At 51.6% G+C, this 21,185-nt stretch overlaps 9 protein-coding genes across 9 annotated transcripts; 3 read left to right on the top strand and 6 right to left on the bottom strand.

Annotated features, from left to right (window-relative positions):
- Positions 1-72: 72 nt before the first annotated feature.
- Positions 73-1,148, top strand: M438DRAFT_265875 (small GTPase; the record flags this gene model as incomplete). Its single annotated transcript, XM_029900057.1, has 4 exons — positions 73-517; positions 576-868; positions 923-997; positions 1,047-1,148. 4 exons carry the CDS (start codon positions 73-75, stop codon positions 1,146-1,148), a joined length of 915 nt encoding a protein of 304 aa, XP_029764589.1.
- Positions 1,149-1,943: 795 nt separating this feature from the next.
- M438DRAFT_371340 (putative integral membrane protein) lies at positions 1,944-3,692 on the bottom strand (the record flags this gene model as incomplete). The annotated part of the gene is made up of 3 exons (XM_029908252.1): positions 1,944-2,249; positions 2,302-3,552; positions 3,612-3,692. 3 exons carry the CDS (start codon positions 3,690-3,692, stop codon positions 1,944-1,946), a joined length of 1,638 nt encoding a protein of 545 aa, XP_029764588.1.
- A 692-nt stretch (positions 3,693-4,384) lies between these two features.
- On the top strand, positions 4,385-5,050 carry M438DRAFT_238426 (uncharacterized protein; the record flags this gene model as incomplete). The annotated part of the gene is made up of 2 exons (XM_029899494.1): positions 4,385-4,474; positions 4,526-5,050. Coding segments are annotated over 2 exons (615 nt in total), but the record flags the coding sequence as incomplete, so codon positions are not given.
- An 899-nt stretch (positions 5,051-5,949) lies between these two features.
- On the bottom strand, positions 5,950-7,140 carry M438DRAFT_265985 (uncharacterized protein; the record flags this gene model as incomplete). The annotated part of the gene is made up of 2 exons (XM_029900067.1): positions 5,950-6,985; positions 7,043-7,140. The coding sequence occupies 2 exons, from the start codon at positions 7,138-7,140 to the stop codon at positions 5,950-5,952; spliced, it is 1,134 nt and encodes a 377-aa protein (XP_029764586.1).
- Positions 7,141-9,488: 2,348 nt separating this feature from the next.
- M438DRAFT_394091 (uncharacterized protein) lies at positions 9,489-11,955 on the bottom strand (the record flags this gene model as incomplete). The annotated part of the gene is made up of 9 exons (XM_029909150.1): positions 9,489-9,637; positions 9,668-9,764; positions 9,804-10,075; positions 10,109-10,411; positions 10,448-10,564; positions 10,595-10,765; positions 10,799-11,176; positions 11,255-11,610; positions 11,900-11,955. The coding sequence occupies 9 exons, from the start codon at positions 11,953-11,955 to the stop codon at positions 9,489-9,491; spliced, it is 1,899 nt and encodes a 632-aa protein (XP_029764585.1).
- Positions 11,956-12,087: 132 nt separating this feature from the next.
- M438DRAFT_310649 (uncharacterized protein) lies at positions 12,088-14,000 on the bottom strand. Its single transcript, XM_029902433.1, has 4 exons — positions 13,832-14,000; positions 13,475-13,615; positions 12,427-13,422; positions 12,088-12,371 (listed from the first exon to the last, which is right to left on the bottom strand). Exons 1-4 carry the CDS (start codon positions 13,905-13,907, stop codon positions 12,238-12,240), a joined length of 1,347 nt encoding a protein of 448 aa, XP_029764584.1. The 5' UTR covers positions 13,908-14,000; the 3' UTR covers positions 12,088-12,237.
- Positions 14,001-14,313: 313 nt separating this feature from the next.
- On the bottom strand, positions 14,314-16,108 carry M438DRAFT_341991 (uncharacterized protein). Its single transcript, XM_029904642.1, has 3 exons — positions 15,709-16,108; positions 14,703-15,646; positions 14,314-14,651 (listed from the first exon to the last, which is right to left on the bottom strand). Exons 1-3 carry the CDS (start codon positions 15,762-15,764, stop codon positions 14,491-14,493), a joined length of 1,161 nt encoding a protein of 386 aa, XP_029764583.1. The 5' UTR covers positions 15,765-16,108; the 3' UTR covers positions 14,314-14,490.
- A 139-nt stretch (positions 16,109-16,247) lies between these two features.
- On the top strand, positions 16,248-19,606 carry M438DRAFT_351669 (DNA polymerase gamma; the record flags this gene model as incomplete). Its single annotated transcript, XM_029906737.1, has 2 exons — positions 16,248-19,571; positions 19,601-19,606. The coding sequence occupies 2 exons, from the start codon at positions 16,248-16,250 to the stop codon at positions 19,604-19,606; spliced, it is 3,330 nt and encodes a 1,109-aa protein (XP_029764582.1).
- Positions 19,607-19,976: 370 nt separating this feature from the next.
- M438DRAFT_264315 (cyclin-like protein) lies at positions 19,977-21,128 on the bottom strand (the record flags this gene model as incomplete). Its single annotated transcript, XM_029899941.1, has 1 exon — positions 19,977-21,128. One exon carries the CDS (start codon positions 21,126-21,128, stop codon positions 19,977-19,979), a length of 1,152 nt encoding a protein of 383 aa, XP_029764581.1.
- Between the last annotated feature and the right edge of the window lie 57 nt (positions 21,129-21,185).

Genomic DNA, 21,185 nt, shown 5'->3' with positions numbered 1-21,185 from the left:
CTGTCTGCCCTCGCGACAACAAGTCACGGGAATTCAAGGCCGCCCGCCTAGCAACACCTCTGCAATTAAACAATGGACTACGCAGAGCCCGTCCCGCAGCCGTCGCCCTCTGATGCCTCGCTGGAGGACGCGAGCATGCACACCGTTACTGCCTCATCTGTCAACGCTCTCCCCCATATCCACAACCACAACATCTCAGACTCCGCCGACTCTGCCCGCAGGCCTCAGACTTCCTACTCCGACACTGGTTTCGCTTCCAATTACCAATCTCAAGACAACACTCCCGACCCTCAACACTCGGAAGACCAGATGCCGCAATACCCCTCCAGACCGAGCTCCCGTTTGAACCGTCAAAACAGCGACTACAGCGATCAGAATGCTCAACGACAACAAGCACAGAAGAACGCTAGCGTCGTTATCAAGGTCGGAATGGTCGGTGATGCACAGATTGGCAAGACCTCTTTGATGGTCAAGTACGTCGAGGGAAGCTGGGACGAGGACTACATTCAGACTCTTGGTGCGCAACGCTCTCTTCAATACTCTGCTCTCGCACACGTGCTGACCTTCCCTTTTAGGTGTGAATTTCATGGAAAAGACGATTAGCATCCGCAACACGGAAATCACCTTCTCAATCTGGGACTTGGGTGGTCAGCGCGAATTCGTCAACATGCTGCCCCTTGTCTGCAACGACGCCGTCGCAATCCTCTTCATGTTCGACTTGACCCGTAAGAGCACACTCAACTCCATCAAGGAGTGGTATCGTCAAGGCAGGGGTTTCAACAAGACGGCCATCCCTTTCCTGGTCGGTACGAAATACGACCACTTTGTCAACTTCCCTCGCGAAGAGCAAGAAGAGATCAGCATGCAGGTGCGCATATACCACATCGGAGTCTTGTTTGAATTCCGTCTGACAATTTTACAGGCTAAGCGCTTTGCAAAAGCCATGAAAGCAAGTTTGATCTTCAGCAGTACCAGTCACAGCATCAACGTTCAGAAGGTCAGTACTCCGCATATTGGGGGTTCAGGGCATCACTAACAACAACCAGATCTTCAAGATTGTGCTATCAAAAGCATTCGACCTGCGCTGTACGATTCCAGAGATCGAACACGTTGGCGAACCTCTGCTCCTCTACCAACACGTGGGCTAGATGGACCAAATCTTACGACACGGCCTAAACAACGTATGACCCCAACATCAAAACCACCACCCGTCTTTCTAGAAAAGACATCACAACACACTTCGGCCTTTCTCTTCTTCTCGTTTTTTTCTAATCACTTTTTCGGCTGGGCTTTAAGAGAAAAGGAAATCACACAACACAGAATCTTTGCATTGGATCGGAGAAAAAGGGTGTGACTTTTTTGGGCTACACGCACAAGGCGGGTTGAAAGAGTGCTTACTCTGTTTCGTTTTTGTTATTGCATGCTCGATTTTAGCGAAAGAAACCACGGCGTTTTTGTCTTTTCTGTTGAGTCCTTTTTTCATCTCTTCGTATCAATTGCCTTCCTTCCATAACACATTCTCCTTGACGTGGATGTAGGGATATGAGAATCGTGCCAGGACTGAGCTATCAGCCCGGTAGGGCACCTTGCTGAACAGCCATCAAAAAGCACGATGTTGTAGGTTTCGATGTAGTCGTCTCAAAAAATTCAAGAGGAAGCGCCGCTCTGAATGGACATGTGTTGGTTTAGGAAGAACGACCAGTTCTTCTACTCGCGAAGGGAAAGTCAACGACACAGCTGGCCTGGGCTTTTCCTCAAGCCTCAAGGCATTGAAATTCGAAATGTGCATGAAAATCATGATGAGGAGGGAAAGACTTGCATTTCAAGGGGAAAAAAGTCTTGTAGAAGACGGGTCCAAACGCCGCCCAATGAGTGATAACAGATAAATAGGAGATTTCCGCCAATTGGTTTCTCTCAGAACCAAATCATATCTTGCGATGTTTTCAATCTCTCTTCCCTGTCAGATGTTTGCCTTCATTGTCGCTATCATCTTCACTCCACCTCTCATCGTCATCATCCTCTCCGCCAACTGCGAATATCGTCTCGCCATCCAATGACTCCCTGGGCAGCTGAGCGGGTTTTGTGGGCTTTGGTGCTGGCAAAGGTGATGCGTCACGGTTCGCTGCGGAGCTCGAAGCGTTGTTTCGAGGTGCATCGTAAGCTGGAGGTGCGCCTTCGAGATCTGGGTCGTCAAAGTCGAGAGAAGAACGCATACTAGCAATCTCGAAGCCTTCGTCGTCTTGAGCAATCTAGGAGTCTCGTTAGCAGGGATTTAGTCTGCGTGGATTAGATAACACATACCTCGTCACTCATGGCGAAACGACGGTTGTTTGCTGTTGGACGCCAGAGCCAAGCAATAAACGCAACATCGGCCAAGTAAACCAAGTTGAGCCAACCATCCAAGATGAACCAGCGCGAAGACCAGTGGGTAGGTACGAAGTCCTCATCGCTGACGCCAGCAAAAGTCCAGCTGTTCACGAAGAAGAAAACAAAGATGACAACGATGGAGCCGAGAATGCACCACCAGAGTTTGCGATACATCATAGCCTTGATGGTCTGTTTGCGTTCCATCAAATCCTTCATGGTGGCATTGAGCGAGTTAAGCGTCCAAATGTAGAAGGCCGTCAGTGTAGCTGCGAGAGGCAGAACTACGAGTAGAACCAGAGGGCCTGCGTTTTCAGGGGTGACCGAAAGCGATGCGATAACGTAGACAACGCCGAAGATGAAGTGGGAGATGGCAAGCCAGCGAACCCAGATCATGGTGCGGCCCAGGCTAGGCTTCACGACACCATAGCCCATACACACAATCAGCAGCAGGAAGAAGCTGAAAGAGTTTCTGCCAGCAGATAGAACCGAGACCACGATTAGGAGTGCTTTCGCACCTGTACTAAGACCGTGTCTGTTCTGGAAGTCGTAGAAGAGCCATGTCATGAAGATTTCGATAACGAGGAAGACCAGAATGGCTGTTATGTAGTTCTGGACGGGCAGGATATCGTGACGGTTTTGGAAATAGAGGAAAGCCCAGCCAGCCGACGCAAGGGCATAGACGAGAGTAAGAGCACCATAGAAGGGCAACTTTGCGATCTGAGCGGCAGGCAGCTCACCGTAGCTGTTGCGGAACTCGACAATGCCATTGTAGTTCTCTGCAGTATAGCCATAGGTGCCAACGCAGTAGTATCCGGTACGCTTGATAGGGTAGTTGATGGCAGGTGGATTCTTGAGGTGTACGGCCTGGGTAATGATCAAGCTCTTGCTCTTGCCCGAATCCTGAGACAAGATGAATTCACCCTCCTCGGTAGTGTTGCAGAACTTGGCTTCGATTGCCGTGGCGTCGCAGATGTAGGCACGGTCCGAGGTTGTATCGTCCATGAGCTTGCCAACATAGTCACGGTCTGACCACTCAAACATGACGAGCGATACGACGGGGTCCTGGTCTTCGGGGATGTCCTCGGGCTTGACAAACTTGGTCAGGATGAAGGGATCTACAGCTCCTCCCCAACCTTTGCGGCTGAACATGCCTGAGCATTGTTGTCGGTTTACTTCCTTCTGGTCCTGGTTAAGAGTCAGTATCCTGGCAGCTATAGTCGGCGCAATTGAACAGCAGAACATACGATCTTGACCTCGTTGCCATGAACTCCTAGAGCCAGCAATGCCAGCAGCACAGCAGTGCGTAGTTGAAACCACGACCGCATGATTCCCTAGCTCTTGGTTGTTGATCCTAGAAAAACGTGCCTTGTGTCAAGACAGAGAAAAACTCCCTTCTCTGGCGCTATCGTCCCCTCGAAGCTCCCACGTCAGCTACAGACGCGTTCCGGGTGCAACTGCCCCGTGCAGATCGGACTTAGCGCCGGCCCGATCCTAAGCGCGTGTGAGGCGGTGCATAGATGTGGCGCTGGTCGAGCTGTGGCTAGAACTTTCGGAAACAGCAGAAGCAGTGACATCAAAAAGTGGCTGTGTTTGGATACTTTTCGAAACGCCATCATCATGGGGTTATCAAGCAGGTTAAAACCAAGTTGCGCCATGGTGCAATCTACGAGGTATCAAGTCCTTGTTGCGCTGGCCGACTATCGCTGTGTTTTCACGAGCAATCATATCACGCCGACTCATCCAAGCGCTACATTCTTCTGAAGCTCGTGGTTTCCCTCAGCAACCGCCTTGAAGCTTGACGCCCAGTTGCGACTTCCCCTAACCGTCTCACCACGCGCCTTTCTACAAGTACAACAAGCTCTTTCTGAGACAAGCACAACCAAGACTTCTTTGTCTCCCAGCATCCATTGCTATTTTTGAATTGCTACATTACTCTTACCAGTCTGCATCACCGACCTCCTTGCTCTGATCGATATATTCTCCTTTTATCGACCAAACAGCAAGAAACATCAAAAACATGGCCGGAGTCGTAGGAAAGTATGCTGCCAACAAGATGTTGCGCGGCCAGATGGCAAAATACCAAAGCAAGAAGCCCTGTGGCGATGAGGTAAGTCTTTGGTATCCTTCAGCACAATCCACATACTAATGCCCGTCACAGGACCCGTTCTTCGTATACATCGACGACCCACGCAAGCCCGGCAAACAGAAGAAGGTCAAGAAGACTGTTCCCGCATACATCCCCGAACACGATGCCGACGTCCTTGCCAAAATGCGCCGTCGCGCCTACAGACTGGACATGTCACTGTTCGAATTCCTCGGTACTCGTTTCGGATGGTCCTCCATCATCGGTATAGTGCCCGCTGCTGGAGATGCTATCGACGCTGCCATTGCCTTGCTGCTCGTTAGAGGCTGCATGAAGGTCAAGGGAGGCCTACCAATGGACATCCTCATTCGAATGCTCATCAACGTCGCTGTTGATTTCCTTATCGGTCTCGTCCCATTCGTCGGCGATATTGCCGATGCCTACTTCAAGGCCAACACCAAGAACTGCCGACTTTTGGAGAAACATCTTGACAGCCTATACAAGCCCGATGCTCTCAAGGCGACTAAGGGTCGCAACGGTCACCACCCTCCACCCGCCACGGCGTACGAGGACTTTAGTGACGAAGAAGACGACCGTAGAGCGTTCCTTCAGGAGACCCGCCCACACACCGACGGTGCCCAAGATGTTCGCCGTCCTGCACCGACCGCTGCACCTGCGACCAAGAAGTCAGGTGGATGGCTCAACTTCGGTGGCGGCAACACTAGGAGAGAACCTGACCTGGAGAGAGGAAATGCCAGTCGTCCGGTTTACACTGAACAAGACACTGGTACCATGCGTGCTGACAGAAGATGATCACAATGAGGACTGATTTGTGTCATTCAGCGTACCCTCAGCATCCCCTCGCCGGCTAGTATCCAGACGCCCGCTAGGTGAGGACTGGAGGGTTGGGTCGTTGATTGTTCAGATTTCTCTTTTGTTTATGAAGGACATGCTACGAAAGAAGACGAGTAGGCTGTAATACCAGGGAAATATCGTTTCTGTGTTTTATGTTTGTGTTTCTTGGAGTTATTAGCGGTTTGATTCCCCCGTTCGACGATAGCGTTGTTAGATACCATTGATTGTCAAGTTTTTCTCACGAAGCATATCCGATTCCCGTGATCAACCAGATCATTTCTCTACTGATGCTACTCAACTCTCTTCACTTGAGGTAAGAATCGCGATAAAGCAAATCAGACGATCCTTGTTTGAACAATTTCGACCATTCTGATATATAATCATGGGGGAATAAATATGCCCATGCCAATTTGCTGTCGTTTTTGCACTATGAACAAGCTGCAAACCGAACAGTGCATCCTCATTGTCCTCGGGCCTCCCATATGTGAGGGCCAATCATTAGAGGATGGAAAAAACAAGAAAACCCAAAAACAATGCTGTCGTGATAGAACGCTTGAAGAACAAAAGGAGAAAACAGGGAAAAATGCTGAAAGAGTCCACCATGCTCGTCTGAAGCCCGCTCATGCTCATCTGAAGCTTCGCTCTCAAGGCGAAAACATGGGCACACTTCTCATACAACCATAACACAACGGCGGTGGTGCTTTGCCCTCAGCAACCAAGCCCTCCTCGGTTCTGGGTGTGAGCAGCAAGGGCAAACCACAAAGACTGCAACTTGCATCTCCAGCACCAACGCCAGGTGCTTGTAGTTTTGCAGTCGTCCTGACCACATTGGCCACGATACTGGGGTAATTCTTCTCCACGGCGTCGAAGTAGTTGCGCATCAATCCGTCAATGGTGCTGTGTTTGGCACTCACCACCGTCTCCAGCGGTGGTTCTGGCGCCACTAGAGGAGATAGAGGGGGATTTGTGTAGGTTGCGTATGCGTGGATTTCCTTCTTCAGCAGGTCGCGCATGGGGTAGTAGAAATCAATTCCATATGGTGAGGGCCCATCAGAAACCAACCAGGCCAAAGCAAATCCTCTGCCTTTCGCTGTCTCCGCGAGTGTTTTTTCCGCGAGTCTGGTCGTGCTGTCGCCCCAGACGATGGCTTCACAGGTATCCGCTTTTGCGAAATCGACAATGAGTTTGTGGAGGAGGATTTGGAGGACGTCCGATCTTGCTGTTGCTGTTGGGATTGCTTGGAGGAGTTTTTGGAGGGATTCGAGGTTTGTGGTTTCGATGCCTTCGTGGGCGAGAGCTAGGGAGGCGGGTGTGTCGATGTTGTATTGTTTGAGCAAGTCCTGGATATCTTCTACTTCCATGACTGAGGAAAGAGGAATGGAGGTGTAGGTGTGTGTTGGGTAGCGTTCCTTGATTGCGTCCAAGTCTTTTTCTGGGGGTCCTTCGGGGACTACGGCGGTCATGTCGACGTGTAGTATTTGTAGGGCAAATCCGGTGCGTCCAGTGTTTTCGATCTGGCGTTTGAGTTGTTCGTCTAAGCAGTGGAGGAGTGCTAGTGAGGAAACGCCCATTGAGAGTGGTAGGAGCAGTACTCGTTGTTGGCCTGCTGTGGAGAATCTGGTGCGGAACTTTTCCATGCGCTTCACGGCTTTGGTTGCGATGTACTTGCAAAAGCAGTCCCTGGTTGGAAAGTCAGTATGTTTTCTTGCGATGATGAATGCCGGTGCTTCTGCTTACTTGCACATGGGTCGGGATCGAACATTTTCCACAGCATCATGAACCTGACATTGCTTGCAAACACCCAGTCCAGAGTCCTTGGGCACGCTTGTCGGCATGGTATCGCTTATCCTCTCAAAGATATCGTCACTAAAAGTATGGGGAGGGTCCTCGTTCCAGGGTCCAGCAAGATTTTGATATGGTATGAAAATGGTTTACTACTGATGTATAGTCGTAGAAGAGAGTTGATGGAAGGTGAAGGAGGAAAGGTCAGAGGCAGAAGTTGGAAAAGGCGAAAGGTCGAGCCCAAGCTGCGCAAAGCAAAGTTTGGTCGTCTTCCGAGCTTGCCCTCCAAAACTCCGCTCTTGACTCGATGCAAAAACGCCGTTGGCAAAGGGACCGTGGGCGGCACCGTTCGGACGATGGACGAACAGAGTCAAGCAACCTTTCTTTAGACTTTTACCAGGACAAGCGAGCCATGTAGAAGAAACTCTGTTGGCCATGTACAGACAAGGATGTCTATATTCAGTCATCTCCAAAGCCTGTTGAATATCTTCTGACCGGCACTTATGCTTGCAGTCAATCACTCCATCTTCGAGCAACTTGATGCGAAGCAATACAGTAACCAAGTCATCGTGCAGAGACCCCTCCTTCGTCTTTCCCCTCCGCGGACTTCTTTCCATGTACTTCCACTGCCAAACATACACTGCATCATTACATATCCCACCCACGCATTACACATTCTCCCTCTTCCTTCGGACTCCACTCACGAGTCACATCAAAACACAGCAGAGTTTGTCCATCTCCTGATCGACATGCACCAAATCTCGGGAAAAGATGTGGTGAACCCTTCCTCCCCATGTGCTAAACTTTTGTCACGCGCATGCTGCAGAAATGCACAATGTTTTTAAGATCAGTGCAGCCGTCCACTGAGAGTGCGACAGTTAGGAACTCTCTACGGACGGCCGGACCGATGTTGAAAACATTGTGCATTTCTACAGTCCAAGCGGCCCTAGGCGTGGCCGTGAGATGGCTAGACGTGACAGATTTTAGCACACGGGGAGGTGGCTACGCGCTGCATCTGTTCAGTAAACCACGTCCCACCTTTCCTTTTCAAGTTGTATCTACTGTAGATCGCAAGGTAAATACCAAAAAGGGTGTTCGAGCGACATGTACAAGAGCTGTAGACCAGGCGCAGCCAGGACGGCGAACACTGCCCACTGACCATTCATTCAGCTGTTTCTCGTGAAAGTCTGAAAGGTGTTCATGATTCTTGGACGATGTTGGTGGTTCCCAAATGACAGCAGTGGCGTCTGTCTTTGCTCGTCAATCGGCGCTGACCGGCTGTTTTGCCATGTGTCAGCTACCGGCAGGGGAAGCTCGTATCAAACAGTCGGGGTCTTGTTATCCAACGCTATCCTAGTATCGAGGTACTCGAGAAGGTGTAGACAGTCAGCTATGTATGTATGTATCCGAGAAGAGCAGAAATTAAACACTTCAGTCGAGTAAAACTCTTAACGATACACTCTCCAGACACTGCCAACCTCTCTGTATTCCGACAATTATATTCCTATCAACCTGAGAATGCCAACAACCATGCGCCAGATAAGGCAATCTCAGCTGTTCGTTACCCAAATCCCCTACAATAGTGGCTGTGACCCTCGCGAGTCAAAAGACGCCACAGACTCATAGCTGTTCTTCCAAGTTTCTAACCACTAGCAACCACAAATCCACTCCCTTGAGTCTCCTCTGTATACCAGCCATCTTCTCACACCTATCGTCAACCATATCGCAGCCCACATTGTAGCCGATTCTCTTTGGAGACTTTATATAAAACGACAACAATGCCTCCAGCAATCAAACAAGGCACTGGCGAGCAAGTCCTTCAAGTCATCACGGTTTCGGACATCACGAGTCAGATAACAGGTAATTCTATCCCTTTGGCCACGTCGCCCTTCTCATCTCAAGTTGAGGGAGTGTATGAGTCTTTTTTATTTCTTTCTCCAAGGTATATGTGCTGAGGTACGTAAAATAAAGCGAATGCACAGGCGCTGTATCTTAGAGAAAAGGGCCTCAAGGTCGTGTCCGCGCAGTCGCCTAATGGCATGATTCATTACTGTGCCGTTGTTGGTGAAGAAGCCTCTGATCCGAAGTATCCCAAGATTGCTCCTCGGACGAAGGTCGTGCTGCAAGGTGATAGTGCGACCGACAGACGTACTGCCATGATGACTCTTTTGGAGCAGACTGAAAAGAAGGTCGCAAGGGAGATATTGAAAAAGCAATGAACGACGACAGCATGGACGAGTAACGATGAGCGGAGATGAAAGACGAAGACATGTCACAAAGAGATGGGTGGCACAGACTGGTACGTAGAACATGCTTTGTTATTAGAATTGTCATAAAATACTCCCATAATCAATCATAGACACCATCATCTCATCAACCACCTTACCTTCAACCCATCAGATCAGAACAAGCCACCTGGAGCAATGTACATCCAGGATGTAATTGGGACCCATTGTCCAGTTGGTGAAGGCTGACCAGCCACCGACATGGGAGTGATTGAAACGGATGTGGTGACAGCGGCAACGATTGCTGAACCTGTGCCTGCAGAGACTGTGGCAATTGTGGGAGCGCTGCCTCCACCGAACAGGTTGAGACCGACGCCGAGAAGGTTGCCGAGGTTTGCACCTGATGTGGGAATGGCACCAGCGCTCAAACTGATGACTCCTGGAAGAGAGGCCTGAAGGCAGATGAGGTTGTTGCATTGGCTGGCACTGACGACTGATGACACTTGACTGGCAGCGGCGATGATGGCATTGAGGTTTGTTGTGACGGCGGGTGCAGCAGCAGGTGCGGCGCCACCACCAAGGATCTTGACACCGACGTCGAGCAGGGAACCGCCTGAGCCTCCAGTGGGAATGGCGTTGAGGTTCAAGCCCAAAAGCCCAGGTAGAGAGGCTTGAAGACAGATGAGATTGGTGCAAGTGGCGACAGCTCCATTGGTAGCACTGACGACGACTCCTGAAACTGGCGACGGTGTGCCAGTTATTGCTGATGGCAAAGCGCCACCTCCAACAAGCCCACCCAAAAGGCCACCAACAGCTCCACCGACACCACCGAGCAGGCCTGACACAGCTGCTCCGACACCAGACACAGCACCGCCAGCTGCGTTTCCAACACCAGAAACGACGCCACCGAGAGGAGTTGGCAAAGCACCAGCAACACCGCCGACAAGGCCGGTGACAGCACCTCCAACTCCAGTGAGAGCTCCGCCGACACCTCCACCAATGTTCGAAACAGCACCGCCGACAGCAGTTGGGAGAGCACCAGCAGCACCGCCGACGCCACCGAGCACGCCAGAGACGACACCACCGACACCAGAGAGAGCTCCGCCAGCAAGGTTGCCGACTCCTGAGACGACACCACCGAGAGGACCTGGAAGAGCACTTGCAACGCCACCGATGACTCCAGTTGCAGCAGCACCAACGCCAGAGAGGAGGCCGCCAGCAGCTCCACCGACATTGGAAACGAGTCCTCCAGCTCCGCCTGGCGATGTAGCAGTAGCTCCACCGAGAACGCCAGAGACGAGGCCACCAACGCCCGAGAGAGCACCGCCAGCAACACTGTTGACTCCTGATACGATGCCACCGAGGGGTGTAGGAAGAGCGCTGGCAACACCACCGAGGGCACCCGTGACAGCACTGCCAACGCCCGAGACGAGACCGCCGATGGGGTTGCTGCCTCCGGAAGTAACAGGACCGAGGGAACGAATACCGCCCGCCGAGTTGGCGATGCCAGAGATGTTTGAGCTGCTGATGGGTAGACCAAGAGAGACCGATCCATCTGTACTTGACCGGGAGAGCGGAACAATGGAGGTCAAGAAGCCTGAGCTACCTTGATTGGCCAATGGATCAGAGGATTGTGCATTGCTGCTCCCAGACGGCGATGAGGGTGATGAAGGTGATGAAGGTGATTGAGCGTTGCTACCTGCGGATGGCGATGAGCCTGGTGATGATTGGCCATTGCTGCCGCCTGATGGCGATGCAGCTGATTGACCATTGCCTGCAGGAGGTGCAACCGGCAACGCACCAGCAGGTGGGCCAGCTGCTGGAGGATTCGGTGGTGACGCAGGCGGTGCCGACGAAGGAGCGGCTGGGTTCGACCCAGCAGGCACAGGAATGGGAACATTGAGAGGTGGCGGGTTGGGAATGGTGGGGTTGAGGATGGAACCAGAAGTGGACGCGGGAGCTGACGTAGCAGATGGACTGCCTTTGCTGGACGATGAAGTGCTAGGAGACTGCAGGCAAGATGCAACCAGAGCAGCTTCGGATTGCAATGCAGCAAAGGCAATGTCGATGAGTCCACGAAGGACAGTGATATCGCCGTTGTATCGGAAGTCATTGACGATGGCATTGACAGTCATGCTAGAGGCTTGCTCGTAAGACTGTGTCTGGCTCTGGCCCGAGGTGAGTTGAGCAGCAGCACTGGAGGCTGCAATGATGAAAGTGCCGGTGGCAAGCTTGATGAAATGCATGGCGTCGAGATGGATCGATGAAGCCTTGATGGATGTGGGTATGAGAGCTGGACTGATGGAAGATGATGGGATGCTGTGATGAGCAGACACTGGTCAGCCACTGCAGAGACGGAGATCCATCGACAACGATACCTTTGGAATCAGGAAGATGATGGCAGAGTAAGTAAGCAGTGAGTAAAGCAACAGAGTAGTAAAGCAGTAACAAGCTATCATGGAAGATGCAAAGTGGGTTGATGTTTGGTTGATGAAGGAAGAGGTTTGGAAGAGAGAAGACGGTCGAGTAAGTAAACAGCCCCTGACGCTTCGTTCGAGGAAGGCGGGAGGCAATTGCTCTTTCCTACCTCGTTGTCGTCGAGCGAGCTTCGATGACGATGCGAAGCGTAAGCCATCGCTCCATGAGAATGGGAAGGAACACTTGACTTCGCAGTGACCTGATGAGTCTGCAGAACTACCAACTATCAAACGTCTTTCGAAGAACAAGATATGTATCTGGCGGCTATCACGAATTGCAGTAAGGGTCAAGTATAATAGCACAGGGAAATACTCGTTATCATATATAGACCGATGAGCTGAGCGATCTTGCTTTTCATAATCATAAACAGCAGTAGCATGTACATCACCCACCAACCAGCCCTTCTTCGTTATGCCGTTATGCTAGGCAAAGTTGGTGCAAAGCACCTTACAAGTCGGCTGGGTTGGCACGAGCGACAGGCAGGGTTGGGTCGTTGCGGTAGTCCAACCAAGTCTGCTGTCCTGTGGTGTGTGCGGCTTCACCAATTGGGTGACCACCGTGGGGCTTGTATCCCTCTTGCTCTGCAGGTCGTTGTTAGTAACGAGATCATTGATTATGGAGATTAACAATTCTTACCTGCTTCACAGGCAGCATCACCAAGACCGTGGCTGTGGGTGTGCGAGCCAGTGAGACCTGATCCGGTACTAGTCGTGCTGGAACCAGTAAGGCCACCGGTAAGGCCTGACGATCCTGTGCCAGAGAGACCTGATGAGCCGGTACCTGTGAGGCCCGAGCCAGTTGCTCCGACGCCACTGCTAGAAAGGCCTCTGTCACCAGTCAGGGTAGAGTCGTGAGTGCGGACGGGAAGAGATGAGGTGTTGCTAGATCCGTAGTTAGAGCTGTCGTAGCCAGGCTCGTTACGTCCAGAGCCAGAGATTACGGATCTAGCACCAGCAAGAGCTGAGTCTTGGTTGGAGCTCGAGTGGGTGCTAGTGCCGGGGAGGTAGTCCTTAGCCTTCTGGGTCAGACTCTCACCAGTTCCAGATGAAGTGCTGGTTCCAGAAGCATATCTGTCGTTCTCGGAACGGCCTGAGGTCAAGCCGCCGGACGATGAGTGAGATCCGGAAGAATGCTTGGCTCTTCCCGCAGCAGCGTCAGAGCCGAGGCTGGCAGGAAGGAAGTCTGCGCCCGCATGTCTGGTGTTTGAGCTGGTGAAGTCGTCGCCAATGCGGTGTCCACCAAGTCCAGGGGCTGTCTTCGAGTCGTAAAGGTACTTGTCGGGGTTGGAGCCGTGTCCAATGACGGAGCCCAATGAGCTGTCCTTGTCACGCTTCGAACCTGTGCCATATCCAGGTCCTTCCTCGCGACCACCCAAGCCGGTGCCGTGCTTGTTACCACCACCAACGCCAAAAGTCTCACGGATCTTCTCTTTGACAGGTTCGTTTCTAGAGGTTGTGCTCGAGCCGAGGCCAGAACCAGTAAGTCCGCTGTTGCCTGTGAGACCACTGTTGCCACTGTTGCCAGTCAGGCCGCTGCCGAGGCCTGTGCCTGTGCTGTGGGTGTTGTGTCCAGTCGATTGGGAGGTGTAACCGGAGGGGTTCTGAGCAGAGCTGCCGCCAAGTCCAGCAGCACCTATTGTTAACATTAGCATGAGCAAGTCACTGAGCTGCTTGGCATAACATACCGTCCAAATTGCCAGCATCGTAAGGTTCACCGGCCTCACCACGACCAAGCTTGCCTGAGACAGGCTCGATGCCAGACTGAGAGGTGCCAGTAGCTACATTCTGGGGAGCTTCTCCACCAGCGATATGGCTAGTTTCGCCTTCTAGGTAACACAAGTCAGCATGGCATGTTCTGGACAGAGTAAGTTTGCTCAATATATAGCTTTCGAGAAGCACAGTGTCAAGCAAAGCTCTCTATTGAAGCCTCTGACAAGGTTTGTTCGTACAGCCCTCAATGGCTGCCCCAGTTGTGACAGGCATCGTGAACCTTGATGTAGGTCTTTCGAGGCTTGTTTTCCGTGAACCTTGGAGTTGCTTACCTCTGTTCTCCTCGGGAGTGCCGCCCAAGCCGACGTAGCTAGCGGCTGCAGTTGCTGCGTTTCTGAGAGATTCCATGTTGATTGTAATGTTTCAGCTGTTGTAAATGAAGATCAAAGTGAAGATTGATTAAAGGTCACAAGAATTGATCGGGAAGTTAAAGGAGAAGTCGATCGAGTTCAGGTTTCGAAGGTCGTTCATGACGAGGGAGCTGTTCATGGTCCCTATGACATAATGGCGGGGTGACGATTACGGGGTTATCTTGTGAAAGTCGTGATCGCACTCCTCCTGAATCCTCTTGCTTGAACTGCTTGTAAACTGCATGAGACTGGTTGAGACGGACCTGTACACCGAGCTAGCTCACAAAAATCAAGATTTCTGGCTCGCACGGGACGGTGTTTTACAGCAAGATTGTTTGCTACCCACCTTCGTACCTCCACTGAACAAGCTTTGTTGATGAACGCGGGATGAACAGGGGTTGATATGCAAGAATATAAAAATGGATGGTATTTTAATTAACTGCCTAAACAGCTCGAGTGGTTGTTAATAGCGAAGAGTGGGTATAAAGCTAGAAACCATGTAATTCAAAAGACAACGCCGAATCCTATAATCACAAATCCAGATCGCTATCATCCAGATCACTGCTGTCAAAGGTCAAGCTCTACTTTTTCCTGGCCTTCATCAAGGTCAGAGGGACTATTTGTGTCTTTCCTTTGGGCTTGATGGGTTTGCGGCAGGCCGGACATGTGCCATAGTTGTGATCGGAATTTCGTTGACTGGCTATCAAAGCCTGGGTCAAGCATTCGTGGCAGAATATGTGACCTTCGAATGATGTTAGCTCTGTTTTATGGAGAAAGACTGATGCATACATACCACAATGCGTGGCAGTCATGTTGGTAAAATGCTCCAAGCAAATCATGCAGTTCAATTCACCCATCCTGTTGACCTTGTTGCTCTCTTCGCGCTGCTTGGTGACCAAGGCCTCACGTTCTTTTGCAAGGATGTCATTATCGGGACCTAGCTCTTCGATTTCGTCTTCATCGGTATCGTCTAGCTCTATGAGATCGGGATTAAGGCGACGCTTAGTTGCAGACGGTGGTGTGCCAGAGGAAAAGGAAGGTCGTGCACGTTTGCGAGAAGCAGCGGCAGTAGATGCGGATGTTGGAGGAGGCATTGTGTCTAGATCTTCCTCCTTGATGTGCTGCTGCCCTAGAGTATTATGAGAATGTAGATGTGAGCTGTCGCCCCTGAAAGCGCCAGCCAGAGTCTGCGTGTCGAGACGCGGGGTCGATTGAGTGGCAGCAGAAGGGTTTGCAAGAGGATTGGGAATAGAGGGGCCAGCAAACTGGTTGGTGTAGGATGGACCTGCAAAGGGCTGTGCGGACGAGGACGAAACAGGATTTGTGTTGGTCGTGTGATGTGGCGGATCAGGTTCTTGCGGCGACTGAGGTGGAGAATAAAAGAAGTGGTTGGGAATGTAGCCGAAACTGGATTGCTGCGTGGGAGTGGAGTTGAGGCGAGAAAGTGGTGGTAGTCGAGGGACAATTGAAGGTCTTGGGAGAAAGTCTGCGCCTTCCCTCAAAGCGGCGTGCAAAGAAGCGGATGGAGTTGAATATTGCTGCGGTCGGGTATGGCCGGCTGTCGAGTGGTGCCTTGACTGAGCGTACGCTGGTACAGGCAGTCGCGGGTATTGAGCGGCGGAGGAAGTGTATGGTTGTTGCTGTGTCGGCCGGTTGTATGCTGGCTGAGAGGGATTGAAGGGTTGCTGTTGGGTCTGAGAGCTGGACTCGTCAGGGTTCGGGTTGTAATTCCAAGGCCTGTGAGAAACAGTGAGCCAGAGGCATGCAGGAGGCGGCGAGGGGAGAAGTGATGGACTCACAAGAAACTGAAAGAAGCACCATCGAAAGTCCAGTGGTTGCTCGAGGGATAAGACATCACGGGCTGAGGATGGTCGTAGTGGTAGCGACTGCTCTGTTGGGCGACGAGCTCTCACAAGCACTCTGTCTAAAGTCATTGGGAGGAACTATATAAGGAGCAATACATGTTGAAGTTTGCCTGGTGGTGATTGACGATGGTGCCGCTGTCTGCTGCTGGCCGTGTCACCTCAGAAGATGGCTAAAGGTGAAAGCGCCTGCTGCACTCGCCCAATCTCGACCCCAGCCAGCCCTCTTCCTTCAGCTTCGGCCGTCCATGTTCCAGCTCCCGGACTGCAAATAGAGCCTTGGCAAGCGACGGTTTGCGCTATTTGCACTTGAGCTGTCATGGTTCGGGAGCTTTGAAATCAGTGCGCAGACTCGGAGGTGATGATGTCGACTGTGCGAGAAGAAAGTTCACTTCCCCCGCCATGGAGCCGCTGCTGGAAGTCTGTTTCGACTACGAGCTCTCATACATGCGCACCTTGTAGTAGTCACTTCCACCATGCCGCCGTCTAGCATGGCCGCCAGCTCCATGCGGTCGCAGCAGGCTTCATTATTGCGCCTCCGCCGAGTCGTCCAACAACGCCCGCCTTACCCATCTACTCGCCATTACGCCACGGACATATCGCACAATGACCACCCATCGCCTGCCTCAACTACGAACCTTCGTCGCTCTTCCTTGTCTGTCCCGGCCGAATCGCGCTTCAACGAAATTGGTGTTCAGCAAATCAGTAGCCACATCTATCCCCAAATATTCGCCGGCAAGGCTCCACCGGCTCCTGAGGACCTCGTCCACTTATCCAAGGACCACTTGCGCCGCCATGATCTTCTGGGAAAAAACACCGACTCTTCTGCGCCTGTCGCCTTTGATATGCCCCAGATACAAGGCAAGACGTTAGACGAACATTTCTACAAGCTGGCCATGGACTCTGCAGAACCATATCTAAGTCTTGCCAAAAAGTACTCCACCGCCAACCCGCCACCGCGACCGAGGAAATGGGCTAGACGGAGTGGATGGACCAAGTACAATCAGGATGGCTCCAATGAACCTATCGAAGCTCCGGATGAGGAAATGTTGACCTTTGACGTCGAAGTCTTGTGGCATCAGTCATCCTACGCCGTCATGGCATGCGCCGTGAGCGATAAATCCTGGTATGCATGGTTGTCGCCCTGGCTGCTAGGCGAATCCGAAAGTGACCGCCACCTTATCCCGCTAGGAGATCCCAAAAAGCCGCGTATAGTCGTAGGACACAACATTGGCTATGATAGAGCACGAGTTGCTGAAGAATACGAGCTCGACCAGTCACGCAACAACTTTATCGATACCATGTCGCTCCATGTGGCGGTCAATGGCATGTGCTCAAGGCAGAGGCCAACCTGGAACATGCACCGCAAGAACCGCGAGACAAGAGACAAGATCGCAAATTCAGATGCTGCTGCTGATTTGGCTGTGTTGCTCCAATCCCAAGGAGATGTAGATGAAGAGGAGGAACTATGGGTTGGTCGTAGTTCTGTCAACTCTCTGCGTGATGTTGCCCAGTTTCATTGCGGTATAACTATCGACAAGGCTAAGCGTGAATGGTTTTCCGAGCTTGATCGACAAGGCGTTTGCGACAAGCTTGATGAGCTGCTTGACTATTGTGCCGCTGATGTTGACATTACACATCGAGTTTACAAGAAAGTCTTTCCAGCGTTCATGGAAACATGTCCTCATCCTGTTAGTTTCGCTGCGCTCCGCCATCTGTCCACAGAGATTCTGCCTGTCAACCGAACGTGGGACTCGTACATTGCAAATGCAGAAGCAACGTACCGTAAACTGTCGGACGCTGTGGAAGAGCGATTGCATGACTTGGCTCACAAAGCGCTTGCAATGAAGGATGAACCTGAGAAATATGAGAATGATCCATGGTTGAGCCAGCTGGACTGGTCGGGCCAGGAGATTCGCATGGTGAAGGGTAAAAAGAAAGGAGATCCTCCGAGACCTGCCGCCCGACAAAAGATGCCTGGAATGCCCAAATGGTACAAGGACTTATTTGTAAAAAATGATGCGCCGATCGGCCTTACAGTTCGCACGCGAGTCTCGCCGCTAATATTACGACTTGCCTGGGATGGTCGCCCGCTAATCTGGTCCGATAAGAATGGGTGGACGTATAGAGTACCCCATTCAGAAGCGAGCAAATACACCAGCAGAGGGCTGCAGCCCTGCGATATGTCGGAAGAAGAAAACCTGGAGTTACGAGACGACAACATACATGTCTATTTCCGATTACCACACAAAGACGGACCTCAAGCAAGATGCGCCAATCCTCTGGCAAAAGGATATTTACAATTCTTCGAGAACGGCATACTTTCTTCTGAATACACTTATGCCAAGGAAGCGCTGCAAATGAATGCATCATGCTCGTACTGGATCAGTGCTAGGGACAGAATCATGTCGCAAATGGTTGTATACCAAGGAGAGGAGAATAAGAACGACCAGGTTGGCTTCATCTTACCACGGATCATCCCCATGGGCACCATTACAAGAAGAGCAGTAGAGAACACATGGCTCACAGCCAGCAACGCTAAGAAGAACCGTGTGGGCTCTGAACTCAAGGCCATGGTCAGGGCACCACCCGGCTACTGTTTCGTTGGCGCAGATGTCGACTCTCAAGAACTCTGGATCGCCGGCCTCGTAGGCGACGCCTCCTTCCAAATACACGGCGGCAACGCAATCGGCTTCATGAACCTCGAAGGCAGCAAAGCGCAAGGCACAGATATGCACTCCCGCACCGCCTCCATTCTAGGCATCTCTCGAAACGACGCAAAGGTCTTCAATTATGGCCGCATCTACGGTGCCGGCTTACGTTTCGCTTCTACTCTTCTCCGCCAATTCAATCCTACAATCAGCGATGCAGACGCCGACTCCACAGCCGACAAACTGTACAAAAACACAAAAGGTCAAAAGACAACGAGAAAGGTTCTGCGTGAAAGACCTTTCTGGCGTGGTGGCACCGAATCATTCGTCTTCAACAAGCTGGAAGATTTCGCAGAGCAAGAACGTCCACGCACGCCCGTACTCGGTGCTGGCATCACAGAAGCACTCATGCGCCGCTTCATCTCCAAAGGTGGCTTCATGACCTCACGCATCAACTGGGCGATCCAATCCTCAGGTGTCGATTACCTGCATCTCCTAATCGTGTCGATGGAATATCTTTCCCGCCGCTACAATATCAACGCCCGTCTTTCCATCACCGTACACGACGAAATCCGATACCTGGTCAAGGAAGAAGACAAATATCGCGCAGTCATGGCGTTACAAGTCGCCAACGTATGGACCCGCGCAATGTTCTCCCAACAAATGGGCATCCACGACCTCCCCCAATCCTGCGCCTACTTCTCCGCCGTCGACGTCGACACCGTGCTCCGCAAAGAAGTAGACATGGACTGCGTAACACCCTCCCACACCACCCCCATCCCCGCAGGAGAAAGTCTGGATATCTTGCAGCTTCTGGCCAAAGGCGATCAAGCGTATTTGGATCCTAATATCGTGCCCAAAGATCCACCACAACCGCAGAGATTTGATTACAAGGATCGAGAGCCGGTGATGACGAGTTTGCAACGGGCGGAAGCGCCGGCGTATCTGAGGGCGCAGACTACGGGTGATGATGCGGAACTTCGCCAAATCATCAAAGAAATGCGTTTCCCTGCTTCTGCCTCTTCCTCAAACTCTTCTTCATCCCCATCGTCAAACTCTAAATCAAAGCCAGCGAGCAAGACCACCAGAAGCAAGAAAAAGGGAGACAAAGGACAAGATCCATATATGCAAAACCCCAGCCTCTTGATGGTAGAAGATGAAGACGTACCATTCAGCAGATTTAGCGATCGCCCCGCCACATTTGCGGATTGGAGGGACGTTTCCACTTACACTGCTTCTGCTCCTGCTGTTAAAAAGAAGAGTGGTTCGAATGGTAGCAATGCGGAGGTGGGCAAGAATTCGAATTGGTATCCTGGGCTTGTGAGGAAGATTCCTTCGGCTGTGGGAAAGGCTGCTTAGATGATGCATGTGGAGTAGAGGAGAGCATGTTTGTACATATTTGGGTGGTGGCATGGTGCATATCTGGTTTTTGTTCATAGGATTGGGCAGATGAGAGGTTTATCTATATCATTTCCTCTCATCGGTTTGTATATCAGGGCCAAATCTTCCATGTTCCAGGAAAGTATGCTTCTTTTACTCTTCCTAGTTCGTTGCTTATCCTTTTTGTTGCACGGTCAAGGCAGGACCGAAGAGATCCTCGCCTTCTCTAAAACTCTTCTCTCTCGCCAACTTTCTCCTCTCGGCTTTTTCGCCATCTACTTCTCCCAGTGCCATGCCTCCTCTCTTGACTTCTTCATTTCTTCCTACCAAATCCTTCGTTCCAGGATCTCTGACCTCATCCAATTGTGCTTCCAGTCTCGCTCTCTCGTCCTTGCTCATGACGGCCTTTTGATCAAAACTAGCCAACATATCGGCACATTGTGCAATAGTCGAGATGATCATATCATGTGCGGCAGCTGTAGCAGGAATCTTCGTCGACAGGTAGAAAGTGAAGAGGACTGGATCCGAAAGCTTTAGAGCGGCGAGATAGATTTGAGGAGGCGTGAAGAGAAAATAGACATCCGTCAGGAGAGCAGAGGCGTCGAGGAGATGACGGGCTACTGCATAAGCGCAATGTGCTCTATCTGAAGCTTCCTTTGCGCCAATTTGCTGCGGCGGTTGCCATTGTGATCGTGAGCCTTGAGGTGGTGGTGGCAGTGCGCACATCTGGTCTTGGAGGCCTTGAGGTGTTGTGTTTAGGAAAGGAAGCGGTGCAGAGGTTCCGGCAGCTAGATTTAGCAAGTCCATTAGACAGCCTTTGAGGGCACGGAAAGGCTGCCGTACATCCAGTGTGAATCGCAGGGCTTGGATGATTTTGTATTCAGGAGCCAAGACGTCTTTGGGGTCTGTCTTGATGCGTCTGGCGTACTCTGAGAGAGTCATGTGTACACCCTCGGTCTTACTCGCCAGGAACAAAACACTCTTGTAGATCTCTTTTGGTGGGTATGTGATGACGGAGTTTGTCGTGTAGAAGCGTTTCAGATATTGAACAGCAGTGGCTTTGACATTAACAGGCCATTGGAAGAAATCCGAGGTGCTGCGTATTTGGTCGCAGTAGCGCTGAACTAGACGGAGTTCATCTTGTGCTGAAGGCAGGGATGCCAGGGATGATTCGGGGAGGTAGGATCGGGCTTGTTGGACAGCGGCTTCGTGTGTGTTTTGGCGGAGGGAAAGAAGAGCGGACTCGCTGAACGACCAGAGTCGGAACTGGGTAGAGGTTCTGTAGATGTCGTCCTCGGTGAGGATCTGGGCTGGCGGTACTGCCATTGTGTGCGGTGGTGTGATGTGGTGTGGTGTGAGCAGGCGTCAAGGAAGGTCCGACCG

Source organism: Aureobasidium pullulans, assembly GCF_000721785.1.
Source record: "Aureobasidium pullulans EXF-150 unplaced genomic scaffold scaffold_2, whole genome shotgun sequence".
Lineage (NCBI taxonomy): Eukaryota > Fungi > Ascomycota > Dothideomycetes > Dothideales > Saccotheciaceae > Aureobasidium > Aureobasidium pullulans.
This window is presented reverse-complemented; position numbering and strand designations above follow the sequence as displayed.